The sequence below is a fragment of the Cyprinodon variegatus genome, unplaced genomic scaffold (assembly GCF_000732505.1).
Source record: "Cyprinodon variegatus isolate N-32 unplaced genomic scaffold, C_variegatus-1.0 Scaffold405, whole genome shotgun sequence".
Lineage (NCBI taxonomy): Eukaryota > Metazoa > Chordata > Actinopteri > Cyprinodontiformes > Cyprinodontidae > Cyprinodon > Cyprinodon variegatus.
In genome coordinates this window covers 329,451-340,788 of record NW_015150858.1, presented here as the reverse complement: position 1 = coordinate 340,788, position 11,338 = coordinate 329,451, and the positions used below count along the sequence as shown (strand labels likewise).

Below are 11,338 nucleotides of genomic sequence, written 5' to 3'. Positions count from 1 at the left end.
AAGAGCATATTAATAGGCACATAAACACAGTTTAAAAAAATCAAGTCTTTTTGTGTAGCACTTTAAATCAAACAACTGAAATAAATTATGCTCTGAAAGAAGCCACAATTAAAATAAAACCTGAAACAAAACAAATCACTTAAGTTCGTCAGTACAGCTGATCTATACTCACAAATAAGCAGTGATTATGTGCTCATGTTATCACATTAATGCAATTCAGTGGTCCAGACCTACAGTATACAAAAAGCACATAACATGAGGAGTGTAAAAAATATACAAAAGGTTTTAAAATTGACAACAAAACACAAAAAAGTGGAGCCTTAATCTCAATCCAGCCCTATATTTTCTGATATGTTTAAATAATATCCAGTGCTACCAATTTAAAGAACAGAATCACAATGAAGTGAAACGAGATTTTAGTTAATTTTTGTACTTATGTATTTGCGTGCCTTTATTATATACAGCTGTGTTTTAAATAGAAAGTCTAAATTAAATGACCAGACTAATAATTACTTAGTAATGTGTATTTGTGTTCAGCCCCTTTTACGCCTGCATTTCATATGAGTCTCTCCATCAGCGGCGGCTGCGTGATGCTCCACATCTCCACCCGGGATCCGTCTTTCTCCTGCCGGCTGGGGCTGTACGTGCCATGGGTGGCGCGGCGATTTAGTGCGGCCACTAAGCCGATGGAGGTCAGGATCAGCACCAGCAGCAGGATGACAGACGCCAAACTTACAGACAGCAAGAGGTCAGAGGTCAGACCCTCAGAGGTGAGCTGGAGGGACAGAATTAGAGGAGTAACAGGTGATTTATTTAGAAAAGGTAATGCTTTTTTTTAGATTCTCATACACACTTTGATCCCAGATCCATCCTTCTTCACACACTTTTTCCTCCCCTGCCTCCTTTACTCTACACCAGGCGCTCCACTCGCGCTGCCAGTGTGCTGATGGATGTGTTTCCCAGCTCAGCAGGTGGGTTCTGACCACCAGAAGCCTGGAGCCGCCGCAGGCTGAAACCTCCCTCCGTCTGCCACCTCTCACGCAGCTTGGCTGCAGCAAGCGCCAGCCACAGCGTCACCACTATCGCCAAGCCGACCAGACACGGTGCCAGCACTGCAGCCACCCGCGAGCTGTATGGAGCACGCACCGTCTGTGAGGGATCACAAACACACAGATACGCACATCCAGCCAAGATGCTGCCGATGATCCCATTCTACCAGAACTGGCACCAAAATCCATTGTCCCCAAAATAGCAGCCACATGCAAACCGTTTAAGGTGAGAATTAAAGCAGATTCACCCAAAATCAGCTCCCATTTATACTTTAAGGACATATATCATCATGTTGAAGGGCCAGAAAAGTTCAAACAAGTCTGAAAGAAATGAATCTCAATTAGCTTTTAATTAAAATCAAAGTGGATATGTGACTTAAAAAGCCACTTTTCTAAACCAAAAAAGCCCGTCAGAGTCATGCTTACTAAAGCAGGGTGGCATACTGACAGCCATCTACATCACACTAATATCATTATGAATCATTTTGCTTAAAAAAAAACAGCTTTTTAGCTGTTAAGGAAAGCTCTGTGTCTACACCTTGAAGATTTATCTCTCCTGTTCTTTTTTTTAAAAAGAGATCACTCAGGAGAAACTCCTTAAATAACACTTCATTATGTATATCTATTACAGTAAATAACCATTAGGCTTGACAACAGATTTTGATAGAAGTTGTAATCTGACTCAGATCAGAGAAGCTGCTTAGGGTTACAGAAGTCAGCTGCTTACCAACCGGGCTCACAGAGAATCATTTTAAACTAATCCAGTCTGCCACATCATCACATCATTACATCACACACGTTTGCAGACGAGGAGACATCCATGGCTCCAGCCTTATCAAAATATTACACTTTGTGAAGGACACCACTCTCATTCATTCCCAAATCTTTGCGACGTGTATAATGAAGATTATAACTGTGAATCCAGACAGAGGAACTGTCCTAATTAGATAAAATACTGGGGAAAAAATTAGTTCTGACAAGCAATAGGAAAGTAATATTAGGGCATAAACTCACACATCATCAATGATAATTATCCTAACAGCCTAAGAATATCTATTTAACAACCTCAAAGTTTGTGGCTTCATGTATTAATTATTGTGATAGTTGCTTGGAGAAAATTGATCGCTCATACTGTAGCTAACTAATTATAAATACAAGTAACATTAAAAAATGAACTGAAACTTAGCTACTCTATGGCCAAATTTCCATCCATCCATTTTCCTTCATGCTTATCCCTGCTGGGGTCGCAAGGGGTGCTGGTGCTAGCTGTCAATGAGCGAGAGGCGGGGTACACCCTAGAAAGGCAACACAGAGACAAACAGGACAAACAACCATTCACGCACACACTGAGGCGAATTTAGAGAAGCCAATCAACCTAACAGTCATATTTTTGGACTCTGGGAGGAAGCTGGAGTACCTGGAGAGCACCCACACATGCTCAGGGAGAACATGCAAACTCCATGCAGAAAGACCCGGGGCTGGGAATCGAACCCAGAACCTTCTTGCAGCCACTGTGCAGCCTCGTGTTAAATGTAATGTGACAAAAACTATTAGTGCCTCTGGAATTCGAACATGTTTTTTAATTATTATATTCCAAATGCAGTTAATTGTCCAGCCCTACTGTAGAGTTAAAAAAGTAACATCTTTGTTAATGATGTGTATATTACCTTTCACCGTTACCCCTGACAACGCTGTTGGCAAGCCTCTTAAAAATGCCAGTCAGAGCTGTTGCAGAAATAGCAATAATGCCAGAACATTTATGTTTTACTTAACAGCACAAGTGATGAATCTCCATCATGGCACAGGCTGACGGGGCTGATCACAGAAGCTTTTAAAGCTCTGGGTAGGGTTCCAGTCCACTACGTATCTCAGCTCCTGCTCTGATTACAGCTCTACAAAGTGTCATCCTGATTCATTTTACTGTGTGAAGTTTACTCTATTCTTTTTTTATTAACTGATTTTTTATGTGAAAATGATAACAACTAAAAAGAACACAACTAAAAAGTAAACAATGATGATATATGTCCGTTAAAGCTTTGAAAAGTTTTGATCTTTGCATACAACAAACCACCACCTTGAAAATTAGAAGAGTCCTCAAAGGAAAAAATAAAAATTTTGACAAAAAAAGAGTTAAATAAATCAAAATCTTTGAAGATCAACTTTAATTAACCAGCAATGAAAAACAGCAACACTTACACCTGCGCTGGTTGTTGGTGTCACAGCTGTGACTCCCTGAGCCGCTACTACAAGGTTACAACAGCATTACAGCTGTAAGTCTCCACAACACTTCAATTCATCGCTGACAGCATCTTCACAGCTAAAAGCATCTTGCTGAACTTGGCAGGTTACACAAAAATAATCTCAGAAGTCAGCAAACTTTACACTAAGCAATCAACATGGAAACATACAGTAATACTAATTTAAAAAACAACCATCCGTATCCCAAGGCAAAAAATAACCCTGGCGCTCATGGTTGACGCTGTAGACATCAGAGTTTCCTTCCCACTGCTACAAAGTTCTTTGTTGACTCTTGGAAAGTGCTTACCTGTCACTGCAGCACAGTTGGCTGTCAGAGCGAGTGTGACACAAGCGAGCCGGAGCAGCCTGCAGCCAGGACCTGCCATCAGTCACTGAGTGCCACACACGCAGACACAGAGATGTCTAACTAACCAGTCTCTGAGGTGCACAGCGAGGCCACCCTGAAGCCTCTGCAGAGCCGCTCCACACACAGCAGAGACGGCAGTGATGCTTCCCTGCTGTCAGCACTATCAACCGGCTCTATGTGTGTATGTGTGTGTGCCTGCCAGATAAGCTGCCCTCATACGTTCCTGTGAAGCAGACCAAACTTCTGTGAATGCCACCAGCTCTCTGCTGAAACTGCACTTCAGCGCCAGATGCTTCTTTTTCCCTTTTTCTTCCTTTTTTTTTTCTTTTTTGCTGGCAAAGCACATTTCTTCCTCTCTACTTCTTTTCTCTCAAAGGATGGCCACATCAGTGCCAACAGTGAAAAACCTCTTCCCCCATTTCCTCCCCACTCTGCTTCCTCACCATCAGGGCTACCTGTGCCTGCAAAGCACAAACAATCACCCTCACTTACCCATGCTAAAAATGCTGCAGAAGACAGGATGCAGGTTTAAAGGGGATGAGTGCTGCTATATGTGCACTATATGCCTACAAATGTGTGTAAATGTTGCTGAAACTTTTAGCTTCCAATCATTTCATTGATCTAAGCTAATATAATGTCAAAAGAAATGTTTTCATATAGAAATTCTCTGTTTTAATCAGTTTTCTTTTCTTTTTGTCTCCAGAAATGCATGTAAGTTCTGGACAAGTTCATTTAATAGGGATGCATAAATCAATGGGCCAGAGACCGGACCCTTATTAACTACTAATCAGTTAATGCATTTAAATACAAGAGATCTCTTTCTAATCGATAAATGCATTAAAACTAAGAATTTCACAGTTTTTAATTTACAAACATCAAACAACCATAATAAATCTAGTTATGGACATTTGACATACATATGCATAAATCCAGATGTTATGTCCTATTCTTCATTTAGATTCACATCTACCACCTTTCATCAAATAACTTTAAGTACTGTCATTATTAGTTTGTTTTATATCCATATGAGAAAAACTTTGGAGCAAATTGGAGCATCTTTTTGTTTTGTCAAATAAGATCTGAGTTACATAAGAGTTTGTCTTTACATTTTGGAAATTTATTTGCCCTATAAGATGTGCTCTACCTTTTAGTTTTGACGGTGTTCCAACATATCGCTCAGCAATGACTTTCAGGGACAGTATCTGATTTTCTCCACAAATATTGTAATTTATTTTCTGTGCAGAAACTTTAAACAAAAATCTAAATCCGACCCTTATAACCAAAGTAATATATAGTCCCATATCTTCTTCCTCCTGCCAGTGATTTAATGTGGAGCAGTTGGCTGCAGTACCGATCTAATGCTGCTACATTTCCTCTCTGTTTTAATGGGACTCAGTCTTTGTACTTGAAGTAGGAATCTGCAGCAGCAATACAATATCTCTTTCAGTCTTAAAGCTACAGTGTGTAATTTTCAGCGACATCTAACGTCCAGACTGCAGACCGCAGCAACATGAACATCTCCCCCCCCACCGCTTCTCCCCCCCAACAGTACGGCGAGCGTTACGGGACAAAATGTCTTCCACGACGTCCGCATCACCTACCTTCTCAAGTGATGAGGTTTGTTTACATAGATAATTTTACAGATAGTATTCTCAGGCATAATACTGCCATCTATTGTTCAGTACCGTCTCAGTTCATCTCTCTCAACTTGCCGTAGTTACTTTCGAGCGTAATGGGCGATCTCGCAAACGCTAGTTTGTTGGCTCTGCGCTGCCGTAGCGCAAAGATGTCTGCCTCCATGGCTGCGAGACCCGCTCCTATGTAATTATAGAACGAATTCTAAGGCAACTCAAATATTAAGGTTAAGAGGCTGAGCTCGTAGATGATGATAAATAACATAGTTATGTATAATATATTACATTTCTGACTGTATATCCCTGTAATTATTACACACTGTAGCTTTAATGTAAAAACCTGAAAGAATGGAAAACAGCTGAGAGCAGCTTTAGGCTGCAGCTATGATCATTTTGCTAATCGATTAATCTTTTTTCAAATTAATAATCAAAAAGCAATTTATAATCAGAATTTAAACCAGATGATGCTAAAACTTTTCCAATGGAGGAGTTCTGGATAGAGCATGTTGACAGACGAAGAATTGTTTTTTAAACATAAATGCTAAATATTTAGATTTTTTTGTACAAATTTGGTATATATTTACTGCTCTAAGTGGGTTTCTCTATCAGCTAAAGACATTTTTTAGTTTCTATACTCCAGTTAACGATTTATTGATTAATAAATCAGTTTATAATTATTCAAATTATCAGCCGGAGCTCATAATTATGAGCCGGAGCTCAAATGAGCTCGACTGAAACTAAACAATTTCTAAAAAAAAAATACAAAAATAAAATAGCTAACAAATATCACAAATGAATTAAAACTAAAGTAGAATTGAACATATTAAGGGAAAACTACATAAAAAAAAAACAATGAAAATGTTTGAACATGCACAGGCCACACTTTTCAGATTTTTGTATTTGTAGAGGAAATATGTAAAACCATGTGGGATTTTTTATCTCCTTCCAGAATGAAGCACTGCTTAGTGTTGGCTTCACATAAAATGACTTAAAGTACAATACAGTTTGCATTTTATTAAGTTTTCAATCTAAGGTAGTTTGTCAAACAATAGTTATAATTGTGGCTCACTGGAGGCAAAGCAGGCTTCGTCTAAAGGCTTTTCAGGGCACAGTAGCCCTCGTATCAAATAGATCAGAGATAAACTGTGTGCTATGCGTGACGACGGTGTGCATCTGAACCCCGGCTATTCTGGGATCGTCATCTCGTTAAAAGAGATTAACTGTCTATGTTTGATGTCATGGCGCCCACCTGAGAACAGCAAACACACACATACACACAGAAGGAAAATCAATGAGCAGATTTCTGTCTTTATTGCAGATGGTTTTGAAAATGTAGACAAGCAAATGATACAAGAGGCGATTAGAAAAAAGAAATGAGTAGAGAGACATTAAAAGATGACAGAGAACAAATTATTCTTGATTTTGTTTTATTAAACAACACAGAACAGATAAAAGACAGGAAACTCAGACAGAGTATGATTGACAAACATGACATTACACTCACACACAGATGACCTAAAACTATACATGAAGTCTACCATGAGAAACAAAGATTTGCTGCAGTGCTGACCACAGCGCTGCTGTGACACCTCTACAAGCAGAGCCGCTGAGAATTTAGGGGTTAAAATATCGTTGGCTCACACAGAAAGGTTCAGATGCAGAAACTTCTTCTTTGGTGCAAAACAACACTCAGCAGTCAGTCACAAGCTGCTCTGAACGCACATCAAGAACAAGTGAGGCATCCGTTGCCCTCCAGGAGCTTTTGTTGCTACAGCACTGTTTTTTCCGAGTTCACAAATTCACCCATACACAGCTTCCAAACCCAAAAGTTCAGAAAAGACTGACAGGTTATCAGACAGTGGGAAACGTATAAATAACTGGGATTTTATATTTCTCCTCAGCTCACCAGAAATGGCTTTTCAGAAAGCAGAGCATGTTTTCCCTTTGCAACGTAGAAGCTCAGTGTTTTATAGTATTGGACTCAGAAAATGGCTTTTCAGAATGCTTAAAGCCATCATTAGATAATTATTTCTAATTAAATAGTCCAGATAACAGCAAATATATTGTTCCATCCTATTTTATCGCAACTGCTTCTTTTCTAAGTATCAATCTGAAAAAATGACTTTACTCCTGTTTTTCCCTATGCTCCCACCCTACTAAAGGTGGATAATAAAATATCCTGTAAAAACAACCAAACTGAATTCAGATGCAGTTTGACACCAACAGAGCATCATGTTTTGTTCTGCTTTTAGTTTTTTCTTCTGTGAATTGTATACTTGAAAACACAAGCCCTTGTCACGTCACGTAAGACAGCTTATCAGACTCTCTTAATTCTATCCCTTTTTATTTGTCTTCATGTTTTTGTTTCTTTTCACTTGTGAATATTTAAATTAGTGCTTTTCAGCTGGATTCTTGTGTCTCTTTTAAAGTAATTGAGACAAACAAATCTAAATTTACCAGGTTTTTTACAGCCTATGCATTTGAGAAACTTGGGTTTTTTAAATTCTCAATACAGAAAAACTAGATTTCATTAAAAGGCTTTTTTTTTTGCCATCAATGTACAGCAGATAATGGAATGTCCAGGCTGGATCATCTATCAAAAGCAAGTCTCATGCTTAGACCTAACCTTTAGTTCAACTAGGAACCAGTTCAGTTTGGTGTTGTTTGGTGTTATTTTTGAAAATTGGTGTTCATACACCTATATATATATATATCTGAGGTAAATAATAAAAATAAAAAAAATAAAAGAATTAACAACAGTGAAAAATATCTAGCATAGATTGAACTGTACACTGGAGAACCCGATTCATTAAATCACTGCAAGCTATCCAAAGCATCTAATTCACAAAACTCTTACAAAGAAAGATTTGCACCTCATACTGCGCAAAAACATCTCCTGCATTAATAACTGTTTTGGAAGAGTTTCTATGCTCTGTTTTTCCCTTAATATTCATGTAAACTAGACCTACAGCACAAACTATCATTATTGTGAGTCCTAAGCTGTTTGCAACACATAATTTCCAAAGAGTTGCCTCATGTTTTTAGGTAAGGTCATTGGTAAGGATAGAACAGAAGGGATCAGTTAGGACTTGTTGTGAAGGGAGCCTGAAATTGATGCAAATTAGTGTTTTCCATCTAAAAATACATTGCTAAGGGAAAGCAATGTGTTTTTCCTGTTTGGAAATTTCCTGTTAATAGAGCTTTACATCCAGAGGCAAATAGTGAGTTAAATAAAATCAGTAAAAGTGACTTGTCCTCATCAGGCATAAAGGACGGGGCACAGTGAGCACATGGCATGTGTTTTGTAAAGCATTAGTGAGGCATTCTGACCTGCAATAAGCAGTGATTTGAGGTTTGCGCCTGTTTATCATTAGTGCTATTTGCTTTGTGGCTCAGATACTTACATGGAGCAGCGTTTGTGAATCAGGGCAAATGTTCCAGTTCTCTCATGGACACACAAAATACATTTTATAATAGATACCTACTAAAAATAAAGTGCTAATGATCTGAAAGGCACAGAGTCGCTCTATAGTCAAAGAACCAAAACCACAGAGGTCCCTAATTATTCTTCTCCCCACTCTCAGTCCTACTGTCGTTCAAAATGATTGTCCACTTTTTTTTTTTTTTCATTTTTATCCTGACATTCACTCATTTAAAGTTTATTTTCCTTCTGAATAGTCTCTAGATCCCCCCTCCACACACACTTAGTCATTTGCTCCCCAGTCCACCTCTGGCCCGTCGTCCAGTCTGAGGATGAGGTAGGACAGCAGCTGGAAGAGGTTCTGCCACAGCAATATAGCCACATAAAAGTAAATGTCGCTTACGTCCGTCTGGCACACGTCTCCAGCGAAGCTCATGTCGCACACGCAGACGAACTTGTTGATCAAGTTTCGACAGTAGCCTCCGTTCAGACATGGGTTGGATTCGCACTCATCCACTTCCTGCTCGCACCTGCAGCCATGACAGACAAATCAACGTCGTCTATGTAGCAAATTTGACATACAGACACCAGATCTTGTATTGCTTTACTAATCTAGAAGGAAGGCTGTGTGTTGCCCCATCATAGGGGACCAGACTTTGACGTTAGTAGAGATTCTTGTAATTTTTGGTCTGGTTCTTTCTTTGCAGCAGAAAAACTTTTTTTTAAATCACAAGAGCAAGACAGCAGATATTAAATGGATATAGGTTGGTTCAGTTTGAATTTGAGAATCTTTGATAATGGAAAACAACTTAACATATTTCAAGCTATTTTAATTCCTGATTGAATTCTTTTTTCTTTGGCCAAATATTTGAAGTATGGCTGTCAGCGTTTATCTATTAATCGCGATTAATTAAAAAGAATCCATACCACATTTTGCAGGGGGGTTTTTTTAATCACATTTGAGACATAAAACTGTTTGTCCCTTTGATTAACCAGTAATCAGCCCCTTTGGTTATGTGTTGAAGCGGTAAAAGGTTATATATTGGTTTCCCATGTCAGTTCCCGGCTCCATAGATCTGACCTTTTATTTAAATAAAAAGGTCAAAAGGGAAATTCTATGTGTTCATTTGATTCCCATTGGAGACTTTGGTTAAATATTCTACACTATGAGCTTAGAACTGCCTTGATATGCAAGTAACAGGAGACATGCAGTTCAAACTGCAGTGAATCGCAGTATGTATAACTATGAAGGTTTTGCGATTAATCACTGTTAAAAAATCAATGGTTTAACAACCATAATTTCAAACATACAAGCTTCAGCTGGATTATTCTGTTTAACAGATTCAATTTCTGTTTGAATTAACATGTAAAAATTGTACTGTTTTGTCTTTAATGTTCTGTCAATTTGTAAGTTCATTTCATTTTGCCAATTATTCCCTTAAGAACATTTTAAAAATTACATTTCAAACTGCTCTCTAAAGAGACATGTACGTTTTTACAATTTAAAATATCCTTTTTATTTGACCCGTAACGACTACAACATTGTTTGATGAGCAGACAGACACCTCAGTAGTTCAGTTCTGATGCATCTATAAGCCTGCAGCCTATTTTCTCAGTCTCGGTCTTCCTTCTCCCCAGACACCTCCTCCAGCTCCTCTGGGGGAACCATGAGGCGCACCAAGCCAGCTGAGAGACGTCGTCCCTTCAGCCTGTCCTGGGTCGTCCCCTGGGCCTCCTGCCGGTAGGAGGCGTCCAGGGAGTATCCAAAAAAGATGTCTGAGCCACTTCAGCTGACTCCTCTCTATTTGGAGTAGAAGCGGCTCTAGTCCAAGTCTCTCCGGAATGACCGAGCTCCTCACCCTCTCTAAGGGAGAGCCCAGTCAACCTCCCAAGCTCATTTCTGCCACAAGATCTCATTCTATGGTTAAACAGGTTCCATGACCATTGGTGGAAGTAGGAACGTACATCGACTGATAAATCTATTCATGAAAGGAGCAGCTGTATCCTACCTGTGCCCAATGAATCCTGCAGGACAGTCACAGGAGAGCTCCCGGTCAGTGCAGTTCCCTCCGTTAAAGCAGGTGTAATTCCTGTGCTCATCTCCACACACAGAAACAGGCAGCTTGGGCTTGCTAACAGGGAAGAGAAGGTAATGTTAAGGGGTTTTATTTACAAAGTTCCAACACATTTTAAATGTCCATATATCTCTTTAATTTGTTCTAAAACTGTTTTGTTTTTTTTTTGTTAAAATGTGACGTGAGTTGGGAATGTGGTAAAAAGTCCTTCCACTGTCTAAAGAAGCTGAGATCATCTCAGTTTCAAAATCTATGACTTCTTATAACAGAATAGATTCTTAAAAACAATTTAAAAAAAAAAACTATTTTTTTTTTTTACTGTTTCAGTTCCTTTTTTTTTGCATCTAAGCTTAAATAACAGTTTATTTGAGAGCCACTGATCCAGTTTAGGAGCCAGAAAACATTTCAAACATCAGAGATAGTCATGTCTAAAAATATAAACTAATAAATATTTTAGATATTGTGATGTTTATCTTTTAATAAAAAACATCACAACTTAAAAACTCCTGACTTTTTAAGCACTTTGATGGATTTCTTTATTTGAGCCTGAATCC

General features: G+C 38.8%; 1 protein-coding gene across 4 annotated transcripts in view; it reads right to left on the bottom strand.

Annotated features, from left to right (window-relative positions):
• Window positions 1-430: 430 nt before the first annotated feature.
• crb1 (crumbs family member 1, photoreceptor morphogenesis associated) overlaps window positions 431-11,338 on the bottom strand; it is a 30,292-nt gene continuing 19,384 nt past the window's right edge. For all 4 annotated transcript variants that reach the window (XM_015387848.1, XM_015387850.1, XM_015387849.1 and 1 more), the window contains 3 exons: window positions 10,719-10,841; window positions 9,113-9,239; window positions 431-775 (listed from right to left, as the gene is read on the bottom strand). In XM_015387848.1, coding sequence (XP_015243334.1) covers window positions 557-775; window positions 9,113-9,239; window positions 10,719-10,841 — 469 coding nt within the window. In that variant the 3' untranslated portion in view covers window positions 431-556. The remainder of the gene's footprint in view (window positions 776-9,112; window positions 9,240-10,718; window positions 10,842-11,338) is intronic.